The 22,668-nt window shown below is 45.8% G+C and overlaps 1 protein-coding gene across 3 annotated transcripts in view; it reads right to left on the bottom strand.

Moving 5' to 3' along the window:
* arb2a (ARB2 cotranscriptional regulator A) overlaps nucleotides 1–22,668 on the bottom strand; it is a 138,322-nt gene that overhangs the window by 54,833 nt on the left and 60,821 nt on the right. For all 3 annotated transcript variants that reach the window (XM_076043864.1, XM_076043863.1, XM_076043865.1), the window contains exon 8: nucleotides 16,826–16,945. In XM_076043864.1, the coding sequence (XP_075899979.1) occupies nucleotides 16,826–16,945 (120 nt within the window). The remainder of the gene's footprint in view (nucleotides 1–16,825; nucleotides 16,946–22,668) is intronic.

Here is a 22,668-nt window from a genome sequence, read left to right as displayed (position 1 = left end):
AAAAGAAGGAATCAAGCACACGCTCAGATCTATACCAGTACTTCAGAGTTACAAAAATCAAATCAAATTACTTTCTAATTAACATCTGCGCAGTGCTAAGTGTTAATGATATCAACTCCCTGCAGTCTGATCAATTTACATATCCATGAGCAGCGGTTGCGACTCGGGCGCTACAAACAATACCAGCAAGGAGCGTCACATTGAAGTGATATTGACACAGTTAAGAAAGTGGGCAAACTTTTCTAAAACTAGTAGTTAAGGATAGCCACTTATTGTTTAGTGACATCAATTAAAGAAATTCACCGCGTGGCAATTTCTAATTAGGAGGTGTTCTGTAACAAAGCGAAATTACGGTATGGCGACTAATTAAAGTCTTGAGTTAATTAGAATATATGTTAGTTAAGAAAACCAGCACAAAGTGCGGTGGGCAACGTCTTCATCACTCCCAGATCAACTGGCCATATTAGCGGCTGCGGCGTAATGAGAAACTTTTGGGCATTCGAACGCAGCCCGGGCCCGGCGTGTCTGCGCTTCTCCGCTCCGACGCTTCAAAAGTGCTTCTTCCTTGTCTTCCTGCCCGTCTCCCAACCCTGCGGCTACGCTGTAAAATAGAAACCTAACCTCAATATTTTCCCTCACGGTGCTGGGACTCGCTGGCCCATTAAATTCCCCTTCCCATGTGTCAGCTCGCACATTTCCACCATGAAATTCTCGTATAATTAAACTTTCTTAATGATTTATAAGCTATAATAATAGCCGTAAGTATTTGAGAGCAGGTTAAAGGGACAGCCTTTAAGTGCACACCGGGGGATGACCCTGTTTTAGCATCGCTTCGGATGGGTGAGTCACAGCTGGAGACGAGGACGGATCGGGTGAGGGGCAGCGGGACTGACAGGGAGGCCGGGAGTGAACGGGAGGGTCCAAACGCGGGAGAGGGAGAGGGTCACGGAAGGAGGAGGCTGGGACCTTTTTTTTTTTGTGTGTGTCAGAATACGGGGTGATACTGACATGGAGGAGAACCAGGGGCTCCCTGAACTCTGTCAGGGAGGAGGCCAGAGAGAGTCAGAGGCTAAAAAAACCTGACAGACAGAATGAAACAAAAAAAAAAACCTAGAGAAAAGCACGGCTGGGACGAGGCAGCAGAAGACCTCACACTGTTGTAGCTTCAAGTAACGAGGAGGAAATCTAAAATAAATCAATATTGTTCATGAATTAAGATAAATATTATAGGCTACTTTTGTCTTAAAGATCACAATTTTAACAGCTGCCAGGATTAGTGGACTGCACACATTCAAAGCAGTGTTTAAGTGACACGCACACACACACAAACAGAGGCACGAACACACACACACACACACACACACACACACACACACACACACACACACACACACACACACACACACACACACACACACACACACACACACAGATGTTTGCTCTCTGCTGCCTCTCTGATGGTGAGGCTGATATGATTGCCACTTAGGAAATCAGTGTGTTTTCACACCACTCTCCGCTCTGCCAAAGCTAATGTGTTAAATATCCATCGGGTACTGCTGTCCATTTTAGAGAGAGAGAGAGAGACACACACACACACACACACACAGCCTATGGGGCCGATAAACACTGATTCCTTGTGCTAACTGAGCCCACAGTTTGTATCTGGGCCAAAATTTCTAAATTGGGATGCACTGAGAAAATTTCAACAAGCTATGATATCGTGTCCTCCCTCACCCACCCACCTCCCCCCCACAATCACTTCCCCTAAATTTGCACCAATGAGGTTGAGGCATTGCTAAATTTGAACCATTGTGCAACTGACCGCCTGTCGCTCGTGCCGCTACTTTTCGTGGCGCCACAACTTCAAAAATCCTCAATCAGATCACATTCAAATCAACCTCTGCAAGTGTTTTGGAAAGGTGGAGCCTGTTAAAGACAAAATCTAGCCGGACTGTTTTTCACCTTAGCTGTGAACAGGGAAGGGGAAGGAGGAGGAGGAGGAGGAAAGGGAGACAAGCAAAACAAAAACAAGAAATCTGGAGGCTCCTGCTGTTTTGCACATTACTGGCACATCAGGTGTGTGCGAGTGTGCGTGTGCGCTATGTGTATGTCCTGAAAGGCTGCAGAAGTTACATTTTTGTGGGTGTTTTGTTAAAATTTACAATGCCGCTTGACCAATACCAGCGTATTGAGTGACAAGGAAAAAAAAAAATTAAGCGAAAGGCAAAGGGGGTGGAGGGGGGGGTGTATGACAGCGCTAATGAAAGCCACTAGAACAGCTTTCAGCCCTTCAGGTATCGTTTTCTACTTCTTATATTTGCTTGGATCCTGTGCTGTGGGGGAAAGAGAGGAAAAAGGAAATGAAAAAAAAATATAAAGCCTTGTGATGCCTTGGCGCTCAAAGGAAGGAAGAGTGATGGAGGGAGAACTACAGAAGACCAAATGAGATTAATGGAAATATATAACAATCTGAAATTAACTTCTTATGGCCACTAGCTATGATTTAAAAGTGCTTTTTAATGAGAGTAAAGATGAGTCAGAAGAGACGGGAAGAGAGAGCGGGTGGAGGCGCGCCACAAATTGGACAGTCTGCAGGAAGTTACAACTCAATTTGCTCCATCATGCAAAAACTTTGAGGTTCTCAGGCAAACTCGCTTGAATTGGTTATTATTATTTTTTTTAAAGTCCATTAATTAACAAGGAAATTAAGCCTCGAAAGATTAAGGCGAAATAACTAATTTAGGGCATAAGAAAATACAAAACAATTCAATTAGCCGACGAAGCAGGTGAAAAGAGGAGAGAAAACAAACCAATTTTAAGTACATTTTATCAAAATGTTCAGTTGGAAGTGAATTAAAGGGGAAACCGTGTTTGCCTTCGAGGTTTAAAATTAATCTTCCACAAATAGTTGACTAAATAATTTATTTTAAAAAATACAGTAAAATAAAAACATCAGGCTTTTGTCCCAAGAGAAAACAAAAATCACTAGACATAGAACAAAACAATGCATTATTCTTAATTTTTTTGTTATCATTATCTTTTGTGCCAAACAGAAATGAAGTCTAAATAAAAAAAACCTTACAAATAAAATCATCCAAAAAATCTGCAATTCCAGCAATGCAATAAATGCATTTCTGTTCATAACAATGTATGAAAAGTAGCACGAGCTGAAATACTTTTCAAGTGATATTGATTAGAAACAATGCAGCCATGAGGAGCGTGTGTAACACGTGTACTCACTTGTACACACACACAGACAGACAGACACACACACACACACACACACACACACACACACACACACACACACACACAGTGTAGTATATTATTAATCTTAGAAAAAAAGCAATTAAATCAAAGTGGTATAGAGCCTGAAGCTATGATGACTGTCAATTCTGCTGGAAATGCCACAGAAGATTACAGTTGGGTTTGTGGATTCCGTGAACCCTTTTTTGATTAGGGAGTCAATTATTTCTCATTACTGAAGATGCTATTTCGGAAAAGACCTTGTCAGTCAATCATGCAAAAAGTCCTCGAAAAGCGTGAATAAACCATTAAAGAGAGAGGCGGATTGTGCGGGGAGCGGGTGGGGGAGGGGGGGGGGTGCAGTGGTGGAGGGGTGGTGGGGGGTGCTGAGCGCACACTGACCCTTTTCCACACCCAAACTCCAGCTTGTACTCAAATTACCTTTTTAACTATTACACCTCTGTCAGGTCTTTGTCATGGGATGGTAATTAGGCCCTTCGGTGGAGAACGTTTGAGAAAGAAAACAGTATATTTATTAGTTTATGGCAGAGAAAGGCATTTATCCAGAACTGAAGGTAAGTTTGAATGTGGTGATTATCTTGTCAGTTTCAGCCTGTTTGTCTCCGAGTGTGCGCCTGTATGTGTGTGTGTGTGTGTGTGTGTGTGTCTGGGACTCTGTGCGTGCGTCACTGTGGGTGAATTCCGCGTATATGTTGGCAGGTATAATGGGCTGATGCGCGTGCGTGTGCGTATGTATGCGGCCAGACATACACTTGCATATACGGCTGTATATTTGCGTGCGTGCCTTTTTTGTGTTGCGCCTGAGATGCTTTGGGCGCGCGCTGATAGGCGCGCGCGGTGCATTCCTCCCGTCCTCTTTGTTCTGCGTCGGGTTTGACACCTCTAAACAATAGCGGCACTTCACTTCGTCCAGCCCCAACCCACCAGCGAGCGCTCGCTCGCTGCACGGACGGGAGCTGCCAATTAGCACTATCAAACACCCCTCATCAGCTGTCTGCTAAGCACACACACACACACACACACACACACACACACACACACACACACACAAAACCTCAAAACAAACAAAAAAAAAAAAAGCAAATCAATAACTCTTTTAATCCATCAAAAACAATCAGGGAAACCACCAGACTTAAAAAAAAAAGCATGAAGGGCATATTTGCTTATTTTTAAGGAGACGTGGAGCCTCTTGATCAGGTCGAGAAAACAAAGGTTTGCATCCGTTTCTGTGCACTTGTGTCTGGCTAAATCCTCAGTTTGGAGGCCGTTTTGTGTGCGGTGCCTAAATCCCTGACCCTTCTCAAGGGGACGTTCCCGATCGTGCCTCCTCTTCTTCCACAGTAAGCGCCGCGATCGCTCTCTCCGTTTGTCTCTCTCTCTTTCTCGATGCCACGCTGGCTGAGCTGTGTTCGGCGGCCACGGGGCAAGCCGGGCGATTTGGCGTGACCCAGGGGAAGGAGGGCCGACGTGGGGGGGTGAGGGGACGAGAGAGGATGGGGAGGGGGGTCTGTCAGGGAGAGAGGGTTGGGGCCAGGGGAGGGGGGGGGCTCTCAGAGGGCCGCAGGTGAGCAGAGGTGTCTGTGAGATGACTGTCGCCGATCTCGGTGGTATAAGCCCCTTTTCATTAACCTACACCCCTGGGCTCGCCCAAACAGAAACAAGGGGAGGCCGTGGGGACTCGGGGGGGTGGGAGGGGGGTTCATAGCCCGAGCCCTGCTGACCACCAGAGACCTGCCAGCCTGCCTGCTCTTCTCTCTGTATGCAGATCCGTGTCATCCATTACAGACAGGGGAATTGCTTTTTTTATTTATTCATTTTTCTTTGGGAAAAAAATAAATAAAAAATAAAAAATAAATACCAACACAACCAGGAGCAGATGCATACAGGCCCAGACACGCACACGCATGCATACACACATACATCAAAATCTGCAAAAGGGAAAGAGAGAGGGGTAACAAAGGACAGGCAGTGCCCCCTAGTGTTTTCATCAAAGCAAAATCAGGCTGAAATCAACTAACCATCACCCTTCACAAAGCCGCAAAAAAACAGATTAAGCAGGAAAGGGGGGGGGACTTTGGGATATGGGATTCATTGGAGGAGTGGTATCACATGTGGAAGGCGCGGGGGGTGTGGAGGCGGTTGAGGGGGCACGACACTGGGGGGAGGTGGGGAAGGAGCAGGATTGAGGGATAAAGGGCCGTTAGAAGTCGAGTACGGGGGATGTGGTGCTCCGTGCGCGATAGCTGGTCGGCGGCGGGAGGAGGTTAAAAGACGTCTTGACACGACCAAGATGTTTTTAATGTCTGAGGCCGAGGAACGCGGCGAGGGTGCGGGTGGGTGGGGGGGTGGGGTGTTGGAGGGCGGAGGGGGCGGCAGGCCACGCATGAAAGCTGATGTCAGAAGTCCAGAGGAATCGCCAAGTGTGAAGCCATCTAATGGGAAAGAGGAATACGTATGAGGCAGGGACATGCACGCCGGGGCTGCGAATTAGCCAGCCAGCCAGCCAGCCAGCCAGCCAGCCAGCCAGCAAGCCGATCTGAACATAAAGCACAAAACTAACGAGTGGTGTGACGGGAGGACGGGGAGGGGGGGTAAAAAGAAAAAAGAAGGCAACCTTATTTGCAACAAAGCAGCCATTTTGGAACAAACTGCACCATCATGGTTAAAGATAAAAACAGATCCCTGCAAATGCGTGTCCTCTCTTTATTTTTTTCCCCTTTTCCTCCCACTGAACTCGGACTGCACATCCACCTTCATATTCCCACCATGAAACAAGGCCTTCCCTTCAGTGAGTTGCACATTCAGCTCGGAGCCAGCAAAGACATCAAAGGCTGCTCAACACCAGGAATCTCGTGCTGGCGCTCTCTCTTTTCCTCGCGCTCGCTCGCTCTCTCGCTCCCCTTTTCTTTTTCCTTTTTTTTTTTTTGCTCTCTCATAACCCCCATCGTATTTCACAGCACATAAAGCCTTAAAACGGCACATAAAACAGTTCATCTCTTTTCACTGTCAGCTTCCCGGGCTTAAAAAATTAAATGTGTTTTACTGCAGGTACATAAGTAAAACACACCGGCGGCCTGGAATCGCCGTAAAGGACTCAATCGGCGCTTTGAAGGATACGGAGGTGGGTGTGGATCGGCCCAGATGAGCCGTGAGGAGGAACGTGTGAAGTGACAGAGAAATTGTTCAATTCCTCATTTTGCCACGAACATTTTTGGTATGTTGCTGTTTTTTTTTGCTTTCACAAAGGAGATTTGTGCATAAGCACTGAAAATTCTTTACAATCAAAATCCAGGAAAGCTGTGACCCGGATGTGGAGGGTTTCAGTTGGGCAAAAATAAAAAAATAAAATACTTAGAAAAATCTCAGAATATCAACATTGCATTCAACAAACTTTAAAGGCATCCAGCAAAGTGTGAAGGAGGATGGTCTGCATGGGGAGGGCAAAATAAAATGAAATTGAAGGATAAAGCAGAAAGGGAGAAAGAGGACGGAGGCAAAGGGACGTGGAAGAGCGCCAGAGTTTAAACTTCAACCCCAAAGTCACCGGGTTCACTGACATTTGCACCGGGACCCGCCTCGCTGTTTCGCACTGCTTTTCAGAAACAACACTTTCCCTCCATTCAGTCCCTGAGACTTATTCTTCCTGCTGCATCTGCCACAGAATGAAGCCATTCTTGAGGGCAGGCGAAGGGGAGAAAAAAAAGGGAAGAGAAAACACAGACAAGCAAAGTGAATTGAATGCGCCGAACTCGGACAGGCGACGCCTGCGTGACAATTTGCAACCCCGTATGGTCCTCGCGACTCCCTCTTGTATATCCTACGCATTCTCATTGAAGTATTAACCAGGGAGGAGGGAAAGGGGGTTAAAAAAAAATGACATGTGACAAGCGAGTCATTTGAGCTGTCAACGTGTCATCGCCAGCACATTCAAACCTCGTGTCACCCATTTGTATTCCCTCCCTAGTGAAGGTGACCCGGGTCGTAACCAGCTAACACACCCAGACACAGCAGGTGAATGGCGCGAGGACCACAGTCACAGCGGCAAACACTGCTGATTGGCAGGTACAAAAGGCGACAAAGAGCAAAAGACGGACGGACAGACGGTTAAAAAGGGGAAAGATCTCAAGTGATTGAATCTTGAATTTTCAGGGAGGAAAATAAGCCTTCGGAGGATCATTTATTAACGTGTAACAATTTTAAATGTTGTGTTTTCATACAGTGGGGATTGAATTTTAAGAAAGAGAAATACCAAGTAGACAAAATAAAAAAACGACACATTGTGAGCTTTGGAAAAAGAGATCTGCCCCAACGGCTTTGGCTTGAGATGGCGAAAGTGAGTCAAAGAGCTGGATGTCAAGAATGACGGACATGCAGATGGAATACGGAGGAGAGGGAAAGTGGCATCGCACTGATAACACGAAGCACCCTGCACTTTCAAAAACTGAAAGAGGCGTCCGGGAGGACCGCGTCAGCAAAGGATGGACGGACGGACGGACGGACGGACGGACGGACGGACGGACGGACGGACGGACGAATGGACTGTGGAGCTAATGGCCGGCAGAGTAAGGAGGGGAGACGGGGGCGGGGTGAAAAAAATAAACGGTGGCACCCGATGGCTGTTCGCGAGGAATGAGAGAGCAGCGAGCGAGGTCTGGAGAAGAGGCAGGCGCAGGGAGCGAGACCTTGCCTCTGAGGCAACGAGCCGAGAGGGACGGGGGAGCCAGACAAAGACGCGCGCTGCTCCCACATGGCAGAACAAAGAGGCGAGGTGCATCATGGGAATCTGAGGCTTGCGCCGCCGCCACCGCCGCCGCGCCGGATGAGCACACAATGGCACATGTACGTGGATGGAACAGCGAAGAAAAAAAAAAAAGGCGAGTCGCCACGACGCGAAGTGCAGCCCGGTGATGTTTAATTGCTGCGAAGGGTCCATCGTTATTTTTCTTCAAAAGAAATTAATTTTGCTACGCCTCCAAAAGATATACAACATCACTCAAACGCAGTGATATTAAAGACCCACGGCAGCACGGCGTGCCAGGTATGTGATAAATAAGACTTAACTCAGGATAAAAGGGGAGTTAGGATATAATCATGACCGAAAATAAACCTAAAAACATGGCAGTGATCTGGGAAAAAATGTGGAGGGAAGAGCAGAGTGGAGCGTCTTGAGTGAGAGTTGCTGCTTTTTGTCTGTGTTTTTTGATTTTTCATTCAAGCACGCCAGTAAGAATCTTCAGGTTAAGAATTTACCTACCAGGGGATTTAGCTTGGAAAAAACACTCAGCATAAGCAAAGGTGAGCAGTGCAAGAGGGGAAATAGCTGCGAGAATTGAGAAAATCTTTAAAATGATTAAGACACTGGCTGCAAAGTTTCCAAGCCGCACCTTTCGACTCGCACTCCTCCCTCCCTTGTCCTGTCTTCTCCCTCCTTCTCTCCCTCCTTCTCTCTATCGTCAGCTACGGCTGAACTCTACGTAGCACTGTCTCCGGGATAAAAAAAAAAAAAAAAAATACAAAGTGATCAATGCGAGGAGGCACAGGGCGCTCATGGACAGGCCAATCAATGGTGGAAAGAACCTTGCCCAGGGCCTTATGCAAATGGAAGCACGTCCTGTAACCTCGGGAGTGAACATGCGCACTAGATCAATGGGGCGAGGGTAGAACCTTACAGCAAGATCAGCCGCAGCCAGTAAATATGTAATGATGAATCCCTCAAGACGCAACTGAACTCAAATGAACTTCAACTCGCCCGGCTTCTTATATCACTAAGTGGCAAGACCCCGTGTTGAGGAGGTGGTGAAAGGAAGGAGCAAAAAAAAAAAAAAATAAATAAATAAATAAAAATAACATGGACTCGCCAAGGAGAGGCAGATTTTTCACTTCCCTTATACGAGAGAGAAAATGAGCAAGCAGAAAACTTATGGCCGCCTTAGTAATACTTGCAATGATTCTCAATGACATCACCACGGCAACACGTGTGTTGAAGATTGGAGAAAAAGCAGGTGATGACCTGCTGGAAGGGTTGATCAATAATGTAATGATGCCAGAAATGAGTCCAAACGTGAATAAACAGGCGGATTGTTGCTGTCATACCGTCACAGCTGGTGTCACTTCAAACCTACCAGATCATTTAGAGGTAGTTCTCTCCACGTCTCCCGAAGTTGAACTTTGGGCTTCGGCGAGAGAAACTAAGTGAACTTGTGGCAGACAACTAAGTACTCAAACTATCGACGACTGCTGAGGAGAAGTGATGCAAAAGAAGCGAAACACACGCACGCACACACGTATGCACATGCATGCCCAGCAAGAAGGCGGCATTCTTGAACTTGCGACGATGATCCTGAAGCGTATCGACCGTTCTTGTGCGCTGAAACTTACTTTAAGGTGAGAGCAGCAGCAGCAGCAGCAGCAGCCGGAGCATGTGCGCCTCTGGGCAGCACACTCCCGCAGAGTTTGATCACACCGAGACACATCGTATATGGCCACGATCTTAAATAGTGAGAAATTAAAAGCGATGCCCTCGGCGGCTGTCTAGGCCTCCTAACCTTTCTCACCGTGGACCTTTCATGAGAACAAAAGTCATGGAAGGTGAGAAGAACTTTTTCTATTTATTTATTTACTGCCTTACGTGAAGGCTGATGTAGCATAAAACAGCCTGTCTATATGAGTCAAAGGAGCAAAACAATAAAATGCTAACCTACTCAAAACAAACAATTCAAATTTATCTCCAATCAATGCTTAGCATTATCTGAATGATACTTGATCTATCCAAAGTCTGCAAACCAAAAAGCGCATCATCATGGGGCTAAACTCAGTATTTGGGGAAGATACGACAAGAGCCCGACAAGACGCGAGTCTTTCCAGCCCCCCTTCCAATCCTCTCTCGCGGCACAAATGTAATCTAGAAGCCAAAGATGCTCCAGAAACAGAGAGAGAAACACCAACAAAGGTGAGAATAATGACAACGTATTGAGGGGGAATACTTCACAAAGCCCATTGTGAGAGTATCCTTTTCAGGCGGGCAAACCCGCTGTAATTTGGTCCGCGTCATCTGCCTCTAGTCACAATGCAACACTACAGCTTTGAAATGGATGGCAAATGAAGGCCATTTGTACATAATCACAGCAGATAGAAGAATTCAGAAAGCCCCACAATGTGTTGTTGAGGTGGAAAGAAAGACCTTGGTCTATCTGCGGCAGCCAGCGCATCTAAGGTTTGGCGAGGAGCTCTCTCCCCCCCCCCCGTCCCTCTCTCTCCCTTCTCTTCTTCTTCTTCTTCTCCTTCTTCTTCTTCTACCCAGAAACAAGCAAATCAATTCAAATCAAATCAGCCCGCTAGCCGTGACATTTAAACAGTTCAATTTACATCCTTATGTTAAGAGGAGAGCCGCTCTCTAAGATGCCTATTCATTCACAGAGAAATTAGACGTCTATATTTCAGCCGCTTAATAGAGCAAATATGCTGCGGCTGCGGCGAGGAAGGAGTCGTGTCTTTTCACGGCGCACAAAAGGGGCCGGCCATTGTCTGTCGTCACGAGCGCCGCACAGAAACACTGGGAGGGATAATGCACGCGATATGGACCGGTGGGGGTGGTGGTGGTGGTGGGGGGGTTCGGAAAACGACGGCCATTCACGATATGCTTCACATTGACATAAATGCATGGACGTATCAACACACTTTCGCTGGGGCAAAAAAAACAACAACATAAAAACAAAAAAACCCACAGAGGCGCTTTTTTTCCGGGGCGCCGTCGGCACACAGCGTGTCCTGAGGGTTGCCGCCCCGCTGTGCGGGCTGGCGGGCACTTTTGTCCCGGTGGTCCCTTTGTCTCACATCACAGACACACACATGCAGAAAAAAAAGAAAACGCCACAGCTTTTTGCATACGGCACCGCTAATTTCTGCCTGTGCGCCCCAGTCGTTTATCACTGCCTCTCTTCCTTCTCTGATAGCTGAGCTCGCCTCTGCTCAGGATGATACAAGGCTTCTGCAGGCAGAGGGGTGACACACACACACACACACACACACACACACACACACACACACACACAGTCCAACTGTAACGTGTGCACCTATTTACATATACAGACAGACAGAGACACGGTGCATGTCAGCATGAGGAGACAGACACAGACATTTTGAAAAAAAAGTGCACAGCTACAACAGCGCCTGTGAGCCCAGCAGCGATGGAGAACCTTGAGATAAAAACAAACCTCTTCATCCCCTCCAGAAGCGGCGCACAGGCCACACTGAGAGCTACCGAGACGGCCGAGGCGGCGCATACAACATTAGACGGGGGAATTTTCAGGACCCCGCGTTGGACGTCTTCGCTGCTGGAGCGGCGTTGTCAACAAATTAAAGCGCTGCTCTCGCTTTCTTCTGCGATGAACTCAGGTGAAGGCTGCGTTGCTTCTCGGTGAGTCATCGAGACAGACACGGCGATGGGACTTCGGACTCTTGAAAGTTACACCTCGACGGAAACAAGTGCCGCCATCCGATCACCACTCTGATGTCTCAGCCAAAAAAAAACTACTTACTTTTTCAAGTTCTTTAGGCACCCCATTTTTTTCGAATTACAATGTATTTTTAAAGAATTCAAAATTTTGTACATTTTGTGCGGATAACCAGGAATGTCCACATCAATAACTTTGCAACAAAACTCCAGGTTATTTGGAAACGTTTAGCTGAATTAAACATAGAAGTTTGAAGCAAAAGAGGAAGAATCAATTTTCAAAATTGTAGATTTTGAGCAGTAGATTTTGGTTTCACTTTTTTGAAACGAGACATGAAAAAAAACCCATGGTGGGAGGACACGGTTGAGAAAAACAAACTTCACAATCTATAAATATTCAATACATGCAACAACAAAAAAACACAAAGCAGTTCTAATGTGTTCAACTTAAGAGTGAAAGTGTAAAATGCAACTAAAAGAATATTTGATTAACGTACTATTCCACTCATTATGATTTTATTTATAATCATTGCTTTTAGAGCAATGCTTTAAGAGGGTGAGCGCAGCGCCATGTGTCTGGCAGGCTGTTACCATGCCAGTCATGGAGCTGTCCGGTCCACTGCCAGATCAACAGTCGGGCACAGAGGGCAGAGTTGGCACCGTCGCTGTCCTCTGACGGTTACCGCGACTGTTGAGGGAGCAAGGATGGAAAAAAAAAAAAAAATCCGGACGCGAGACGGGGCACCAAGTGAGAAATAATTTGAGGAATACTAGGAAGTTGTGTTAAAGAAACTCAGGAACTCAAGTTGCAAACTGAATGTTTAAAAAAAAAAACCCACAAATGAGTCAGTCGTCTTGTCATCACAGGATGTGATGACATTGCAGGGGAGGAAAATATCGCCTTGCAAACTCAGACCCGTGGAGGAGGCGGGGGAGTGGAGGGGTTGGGGAGGGGGTTTGGACTGTTTCACCTGCTCGTGTTTGCTCCTCCTCTTCCCCCGCGCAACGTATAGTGGCGAGGTCCGTGGGGAGTGAAGGAGCAGAAATCCTACATCTTCACCTAAAGCACTTCTTCCCACATCTGACACCTTGCCACTGTGTACACACACACACACACACACAAGCGCGCACAACAAACGCGGGATGTCTCGGAGAACACCAGCAGCGCTTCATCATAGATTGAAACAGATGGCGCTACACAGAGAGACGCTCAGCGAGCAACTGTACGTATGTGGCAGCCGCCGGTGCCTTTTGAGGGGCTGCTGTGGCCTGGCACCCACACATTTTGTGTACCGGGAGACAGATGCATTCTTACATAAGACCTTATATAATGTTGCCCCGTCCTACCCAATAAGAGGGCTCCTTCTTCACTGTGTGAGTGAGGAGGTTATGGTGCGGGTGAGACAACCGACCGACCGCTACCAGATACTTAAGTGCGTTTTCCCATAACCCCCGGCGAAAAAGATGGATGTGGCGACCGCAGGGATTCTCCAGCAGTGGTGTGCAGTACTGCAACATTTGTAATCAATCCCATACTGAGTAGATACAGGGTCAGTATCGCCAATACCACAACAATGTTGATACTTTTTAATTAAGGCGAACGTATAATCAAATTGGGTTATATGAATGATTTTTAACTGCTTTAAAGTGTTTAAGGAATATTAATTAGTTAACACCCAGGACAGAATTTGGGCATTCACAGGGTTCCCACCCATTTTCACTGACACAATCTCAAAACTTTTCCATGACTTTTCTATGACCTTCCTGCAAGCTATAAATGTAGCATTTTTATACTAAGACGTGAACATTTGCCAAATTACCGTTTGCTGTTTGGGTCTTCAGTTTAACAAAAACAAAAACGGAACTTCACATGGTTGTAGCTTTGTTGGAGACACAAGATGTGGGGGTGGCACATATCCTACGTTAGGTTAGAGCATCAAACTAGTTTGTAATGGCCAAGATCAAAGTCCATGACTTTTTTCAAACTTTTAGTGATTTTTCCAAATTCTATGACTTTTTCGGGCCTGGAAAATTACATTTGCGAATTCCATGACCTTTCCAGGTTTCCAGCATTTAATGCGCACAAGTCTTCATGAAGAACTGCTTATCTCCCCTCCATTCATTTTTTTTAAATTTTTTTTTGCTAGGAGTAAAAAAAGAAACAAGCATTTTGTTAAAACTTAATGGGCAACCCTGTAGTAGGTTAAACATACTAATCAACATATACAGATGCAAAATTTAGATTCCAATCTGAATAAAGATTTAGATGTAGATCAATATTGATACCAACATTGGCATTGACGTTAGCGATATTTGGATCGATACGCCCACCACGATTCTCCAGATGTGTCCACATGTGATTAATGCAGACCTGTAGTGTGAACAGCATCCTGGCAATGCGGGGTAGGAGCTCGTCTGCGATCACCTCTCGGCAGGCTCTCCAACGTTGAAGGTGGATAAAAATACTTGGCTCCAAACTAAAGAGTAGTTGGTGTGACTGTGGGAACATTGCCAGTCTGTGTTTACGCGCGACAGTCGGGTGACGTAGGCTCATCAAGGGAGGAGGGAGCGAGCAGGATGTGGCCAAGCAAAGACCAGCAAGGGTCACTTGAAGACCAAGTTGAAGGGCAAGAAGAGGCAACAAATGGACGGAGGTGGACGGGATGACCATGCTGCGTTGGTGAAGAACTGGTAACTCGACGAAGAAGTGGTGCAGCTGAAGCAGTGCAGCTTTCCCCTTGCAACGAGCGGGTCCCCATCCCCCCCTTCCGCACACGCTCACATTCAAAGGCAGTTAGCTCCTCTTTGATGTATCTATAATTAGTCAGCACGCACTGTGAAGTGTTTTAGAAGAACTCAAATTGCAATGAAACACTTGAGCGCTCCAAACAGGGGCTAACATGCTCCGGAGCAAGGGGAGCGGGGCCGCAGACGTCAGCGGCGGGCCTTTCTGATGTGCTTGATCAGAAATGTATTTATTAACTGCAAAAGGGGGAGCGGTAATTAACCCGCAGACAGCTTGTTTTCTCTGGGTCTTCTCATATGTCAAACGGTTCATCCCGCAAGGCTCTACCCTCCACCCGTCCGCTCATGCGCACATACGTCCCCGCTCCCGGTCCCGCTGGACCACTTTCTCCTCAATTAAGTAGATGGTGTGTGTGTGAGAGAGAGAGAGAGAGAGAGAGAGAGAGGGAGAAAGAGAGAGAGAATGTGCGTGTGTGAATTCTTTGGAGCAAGAAATCAGCAAACATTGTAACAACCAGTCAGAAATATGTGTTTGCCAAATTCCACCTGTAACAATAATGCAAAAAGGGAAACTTTGAGTGGATGATGCACACACAGTATGTGCAAGTATTTGTTTCAGTGAGGGTCGGGTTACAAGAGGTGAGGGATTTCTCGCAAGACAGAAGAAGCTAAAAAGGCCTAGAGGAAAACCAGACAATGGTGCACTTGAACAGCTTGTCATCTCAAGTGAGCATAAAGATCTTTCAGGTCTCTCTTTTGAAGCTATTTTCCCCATATTGTCTCTTATAAATATATATATGCTGGGTATTTATACATGCACATACTCAATATGAGCATTTTTCTTTTTTCTGGGGCTTTCCACATGACAAGGATATCGCATAAAACAAAGCAGCTGGGAATTGATCGGAGTCTTTATATATACATACACACACACACACACACAAACAGACAGAGTGTAAGAGAGAAAGTCTGACTGAGGCAAACGCGGGGAGACAGAAAGAGACAAACAGAGAGAATAGCTAGTCTTCGTCACACGGGGAGAAAGCCCAAGAGATGGTGAGGCTGTCATGGACAAAACACTGCATGAATATTTAGCAGCCAAATTAAAATTACAAAATACCAAACAAAAAAAAAAGTAGCTGAAAGAGAGAGGAAGAAAATAAAATATTCCTGAAAACACCAGTGGGACAAGTGCCCACCTTTAATCCCCCACTAGCCATATCCTCATCCTCCTCCTCCTCCCTTTCCAGAGAAAAGAGGAGCGATATGTCCTGAATAATATGGGATGTGGTGAGTGTAGCGGTAAATCCTTTAGATCAAGAAAACAGCAGACTGACAGCACAACGCACCTCAGATCATAGTGGGGCTTCAGAGCGCGGCTAGCAGGGTGTGTTAGCCGGCAGAGCTGAATAGAGCACAGCCTAACCCTGCATCATTATTGAACACCACCTCAGCTAGCACGGTGTGTTCCTGGCAGTGAGCCAAGCTAGTAGGACACAAGTGGTTGCGAGAATGTTAGAAGAATGAAATAAAGCGGTGTAAGGCTGGAGATGAATTGGTCTTAAGCTGTGTTTTTACACCGCGTTGCAAAGAACCTCTTTATACGTTTTGAAATGTAGAAGGAAAATCTGAAAATATTCACGGCAGGTGTCTTTTTCAGTCGAGGTGACATTAGCTAAAGAAAGCCAGCAATGCAATTATGAGGAATCAACTAATATGTGATAAACTAACAGGGTAGAATAAGCAACAAAAGAAAAAGGTTTTAAATTCTTCTTTTGGACTTGTCATTAGGGCGAAAATAACATGATGACAGGTGTGTGATGCCCAAAGCCCGCTAGGACCGCACAGTAAACCACAGACTGGAAAGAAAGGCATTAACGTCACGTTACCGACTAAAGACACACTGTTGGCTAATTTAGCCGAAAGGTGCGGCCGTAAAGCCAAGAGGCTGCCTAAACTTTTATTTTCAACCTCCCGTGAGAGCCGTTAATTCCGTCAACGGTCTGGCATGGTCTGCACGCTCATCCCTCCACTTCCTGCGTGGAGGCTGAGTGCCCACAGACAAGGATGTGGCTGATTGTTTACAGACACTGAACACTTTCATCAAAACTAGATGCATTTCTTTTTCCTTCCCTAAAGGACATCAATATACCCAATGTCATCACGTGCTGCTTCTCTCAGTGTGACTACGCGTGCAAGCAAGGTTGTACGCACCAACATTTCAAACGCGGGCGCGCAGAACATTGGCACCTGAAGGTTTTAGTGACGGCAGAGCCATGAACACGCTGTGTCTTTCTGCGGCGTGACAGGGAGCGGAAGGGAGGCAGGAAGAACGGAAAACGGAAAACGGAAAACACTCACCAGCTCAACGAAAGACAGCCCTCCGTAGCTGTGGGCCATGATGAAGACATTCTTGGCCTCCGCTCGGGACACAAAGTGGTCCCACACGTAGAGAACGTGCTCCTCGGAGGATGCATTGTCCTGAAAGACACGCAAAAACCAGCGGAACGTTAGATCCATTGAAAAAGGAGGAGGACAGAAGCCGTACGAACCCTAAACAGGCGAATGTGGCTTTGAAAAAAAAACAACCAAAAAAAGCACAACTGCAAGACACTTAAGATAGATATCCGTGAGAATAAAGCGTCAATAGAGTTATCAAACGGCACCAAACCTGCACCCCAGGGCCTGCAAACGAGAGGCATGAAGAGAAACAAAACGAGAGGAAAAAAACACAGCGGTGGCCTGAGGTGATTTCTATAAAGCACCACAATTCGCCTGATCAATAAGTCTTGCATATTGCAAATGCCCTAAATGTAAAACTCAATAGGCTGGGTGACTTAACGTTTAAATCTTAATTTGTACCCTGTTGCTCAATCGATGGCCCATCTATACACCAGCAGAAGCATAATGGGAAGAAACACGGGGAAGGTCAAAGAAAAGAAAAAAAACAACAACAGCAGCGGAAAAACACACACGCACAACCAATCAGTCAGCCTTACACAACAATTACACAATAATGCCTTTACATAATGTCTCGTGCATGGTCACACGAGTTGCGGGAACACACAACACACACACACACACACACACACACACACACACACACACACACACACACACACACACACACACACACACACACGTGTGCAGACAGTTTAATTAAGCCCAGATGTAAATACTAATCCAGGGATGAAAAGAACAATAGTAAAAGTGCAGGTGAGGGAAAAGGGCATCCGTTAATGAACTTGTGACATTGATTATGGACTTTGATTTCCTATCAAACTGTCCTCTTCACACGAGCGCTCCACAAAACATTTGTACAGAAGCTTAAACCGCAAGGGAGCTTTGTCGACGGTATGCAAATGGACACTAATCTCCCTTGCTTTTGTGTTTACTTTGGAAAGTATTCCAAAACGCAAGACTATTAATGTTTTGTCACGTAAAATAAAGATTCGCCACGTTACAGCGGCAAAATAATGAACACGCTGGCGGCAAAATTCTATCCCTGCTGTGGTAATAAACAGCACCGGGCGCCAACGTAGTCATCACGCGTGCTAATCTTAATTAGCATGGAGAGGTATAGAAATAGAGGAGCACCTCGAAATAAACAAACACGCGGCCCGCACAGAGCGGCGGCCTGCGTGTTAATTGAGAGTCAAACTTTTGCGCGTCGCCCCAAAACAAAGCGTTAACCACTCGGAGGTAAAAGGACAACCCAGGCCTCTTCAGGGACCATCAAGGAAGTCACGGCCAATGCAAAACTCTTAAAGGTTTTTCTTAAAGGTCCAGTGTGTAAAACGTTGGCTTGATTTATGATTTTTATCTTGATAAAATCTAAACATATTGTCGATAAATACATCGTGTACACTCGCAGTACAATAAAAGTAATTTGGTTTTCCTACCCTAACAGTACCCTACACCAAGTATATACATCGAACAACGGTCTCGCTCCTGGTATTAAAGGAAGCCCCTTGACAGTGTCCTTCATACCGGGCTTCCTTCAAAATTTTACACATTGAACTTTTAAACATTGAAGATTGCAGGCGAATAATTAAAAAAAAAAAAAAAAAAAAAAAAAAACAGCATTCTGCGTCCTTGCATTCCGAAGGAACGAGGTGAAAGGAAAAACAAAACAAAACGCGGCTTTAACTTTTTGAGAAGGGAAGAAAGGTCGGCAGCGGCGCTTCCGCTCATGTGCAGGTGTGTGTCGCCGGTGCGTGTGTGTGTTGCGGGTGGCCGTGTTTGTCTAGAGGTAAATGAAGCTGTCAGAGTGTTTGTGTTTACCGCTAGATTAGCGTGGTGGTGGTGGAGGAGGGTTTGGTGGGGGAGGAGCAGGCCGGGTGTCAGCACCCTCCATTCACAGAGTGTGATGCAAGAGCAGGCAACCCTGCGCTGCCCTCCTGTCCTGCTGCCATCAGCGCTGCGCATGCGCTCACACGCTCGCCCATGTGTGTGAGTGTGTGTGTGTGTGTGTGTGTGTAACTGAGGCAGAGCTGTCTATACATGAAAGGCTGTGACATTAAAATCTTTTGAAGTCTCCCCATTCACTCTTAGGTCTGTCTCTCCCCCCCCCCCCCCCCCCTCTCTCTCTCTGTGAAGCTCATTTCATTGGCTGCTGCCTTCAACCACTGCTTCTTCCTTCCTTACACCCCTTTTGTTTGTTTTTTTCCTCCCCTCGCTGGGGCCACCTGTTACCAACCCCAGCCCTTGTCTGTCTTCAAGCCTCTGCCTTCTGTCTGATCGCTCCATCCCAACAACAGGCAACTGGAGCCACGAAGCAAAGCAGGGGAAGAATCGCGGGCTGTGTCATCATCGTCAAATGTCACCGACAATAACGCTTACTCTCTGTCTGCATCGTGGGCTCTCCGACGGCAGAGTGACTGACTACCTGTTTCGGCACTGTGATGAATTATCTAAACAGCATTTGCATACTGTTGCAATTATTTCCAGGGGTTAATTAGTTGCGGTGGAGCGTGCCGCCCCGGTGAGACTCCTCACTGCTTCCTGTCACCAGCTTCCACCAAGTATTTCAGCCTATTTATGTATTTTGCACAGTTTCCCTGCACAATTTCTTTTTTTTTTTTTTTTTGTGGAGCGTGCCTTTGTGTTTTTTTGTGTGCCCACATCTGCCAGCGCTGTCAGGAAAGTGTCCCAATCGCACACCTGTTGCCAACATTCGTCAGCCCAGACTATCAAGGGACATTTGAGGGAGTGTGTGTGTGTGTGTGTGTGTGTCGACTGTTGTCAGAAAGAAACAGAACCAATTGAAAGACACATACACATATAGGCGAATAGGCGATGAGAGGAGGGCAACACAAACTCAAATGGTTACAACCAGGGTATGCAGAGGACCATCGCTGGACAGACTGGTCCAAGATTGGCATCGTTAATTTGCTGTCATGCCAATGTGAACTAAAATCTCTGTTTCCGCCTTTGGCTGAATTAATATTAAAGGCCCAGTGTGCAAAATGTTTAAGAAAGCCTGCCTGACAGTGCGTTTCGTATTTATGGCACTGTCAGGCGGGCTCCCAAAAATAGGCGGTGCAAGATGAAAGCATGCTAGGAGCAAGACCCTTGCTCTATGTATATTTTATACATATATACATATATATATACATATATATATATATATATATATATATATATATATACATATATATATATACATATATATATATATATATATATATATATATATATACATATATATATATATATGTATATGAGAACCTTTCAAAGGTTCTCATATACAAAACCAAATTACTTTTATTCTATGTGAGTATACACTTTTATGCATGTATTTATATTAAGCTTTTACCAAAATAAAAATCATAAATCAAGCCAAATTTTACACACAGGACCTTTAATCTAGTCCATGTGGTTGGTATCAGGTCTTCAGGGGACAAATTCAATGAGTGGCTTTAGTTTAAACAAGGCATGCAACAAGTTGGGGGACACAGGGATATAGGATGAAATTTCAGAATTCACCTCAATGTCTCTTTAAAGATGACCTTAATTTGACCTTTCCGAAACTTTTGTATTGTATTGCATTGTATTGCTTCACATGCTTCGCACATTTCCTAGCGAGGCGATTAACAGACTGAGAAACACACAGAATGTTTTGATTCAACAGCAGTTTGTAGTTAAACTCATTTTGACATCATGAGACTAAAATAGCTACCAAACAAATTTGTCTGACAAGTCACTGAGGTTTTTGTTTTTATGATGTTATAACCACAAATGTTGTGTTATCAGATTTTGTTTCAACAAATTATTTGAAGTAAAAAAAACAAACAAAACAAAACACTGAGTTCTGTGCGAAAATTCACATTCATAGTGTGGCAAACTTTTTCAAAAAGAAGTATGACAGGAACACTGGTACTTTTTTCTTAACGGCACAACAAACCAAACATCCCACTATGCAAACTTCTCAGACGCCAGATCCAGCCTGCAGTGCATCAGTGAGCAATATTACCTAACATATAAACGGTCGCAGCTGCCGTTGTTCTTTTCCAATTCGAGTTTTAGAAATGTCACTCTATTAACCACCTTCCATTGGATAAATGACAACAACTGTTTTCAAAGCCACACAAGACACATTGAGAAAACACGCACGCACGCACGCTCACACGCTCGCGCTGTGTTTATTCGCTGTAATGAGAAGCAGGCAGAGGAGTGCACCGCAGCCAGAATAACAGCCCCAACGCCAACATAAACCCAGTATCTGACCAGCGCAGGAAACAATGAATCTAACAACATCAACACACTCTGACAAACAACTACTCCGAGACCTCCCTGCTCCAGTCACCCAAAACAGACGGGACAGCAGCAGCAGCAGCAGGGACGTAAAGTCAGGAGATGTTGAGCAGTATGGACCGGAAGGAATCCAGGGGAGAAGAGCCATTGTACTTTTTACACACTCTAACTGTTCAGCGGCAGCCAGAAGTGTCAGGACAGTGTCACGGGATAACTAAACAACTTTATTGGGTTCAGCCTCTCTTTCCCCACCCCCCTTTCTTTTTTGTGGGCAGCGCTGGTTTCAATCAACGTTTGGAGAGCCCGAGAATAAATGCTGACAAACTGTAATACCATAAATCAAATGAAATGCTTCCCGGGAGTAAATTCAGGCATGTAAAGAGATAAAATCAACACAAACACTCCAAACACAATCAAATTAAACAGAGGCATTTCCTGCTTTCTCAAGGCTGTCACGTACTGGGTAAACCCACTGAGGGGGTCGGCAAGCATTCCTTTAATGTCCCCTGATCAGAAGCCTAAGATTCGCGACTTGATGATTTTTCATTTGAAATGAAATATTAAAACAAAGCATTGCCGGAAATGTTTAAAGAGTCATTTAAACTGTGTCCATACTGTGTCCATGTGTGGGTGTAATTAGAAAGGCGACCTTTGCGAAATCTGCTTGCAATTTTACTCTGATCAGTGTCCTTGGCTTTCTCCCTCCCCCCCTGTATTTTTATCTTTATCCTCTTTAGCTGACGGAGAGCTGAAGTTTGCTAGGAGCTGTCTGGGAGCTGACGGGTCCTGCTGGGGTGCGGAGGGGGGAGGGGGAGAACGGAAGGTATGGAGCAAATTAGCAGTAGAGATGGGAAAATAATGACTGTGGCATTGTGGGTAATTAGCAGGTATAGTACCTATGGAGAGTTGGGAATATAATGATGTGAGAAGACAGAGAAAAGGGAGAATGAGGTGAAAAACGTGTGCGAGACTAACAAGAGGGGTGCGTGCGTGCGTGTGTGTGTGTATGTACATTATCTCAAGTAAGTGATGGGAAAACGCGAGCGAAGAAGCACAATTTATCTTTTGCCAAGTGTGGATGTAGAATTTAAAGGGACAGAGGAGGCGGCGAGGGAGAGACGGAGGGAAACACTGGAGCGTCTTTGCCGCCCGGCGTGCAGAGCAGATTAGTGTGCTCGGACTGTATACAATAAAACGGCGTGACCTTGATGGGGGTCAGTCTGCTCTGACAATATTTGCCAAGGCATTGTTTCAAATCAATAACTCATTAACAAAGTACAAAGGAAGTTGCTGCGGGTTTGTGAGATTCTTTATTAGAAGAGCGCGGCTGCGGGCCAGAAAGGTCATCGCTGTGACATCTCGGCCGGCCCGGCGCTGCCGCCTGGACTGTCAGGTGAAATTACTGCGAGCCATTAATTGACATAAGGCAAAGGAGAGCGGGCAGGCAG

This window comes from Nelusetta ayraudi, unplaced genomic scaffold, assembly GCF_046127955.1.
Source record: "Nelusetta ayraudi isolate G7.1 ecotype Tasmania unplaced genomic scaffold, CSIRO-AGI_Nayr_v1 ptg000078l, whole genome shotgun sequence".
NCBI classification, from domain to species: Eukaryota; Metazoa; Chordata; class Actinopteri; order Tetraodontiformes; family Monacanthidae; genus Nelusetta; species Nelusetta ayraudi.
Note: the sequence above shows the minus strand (reverse complement) of the source record. Positions and strands in the feature narration are given on the sequence as shown.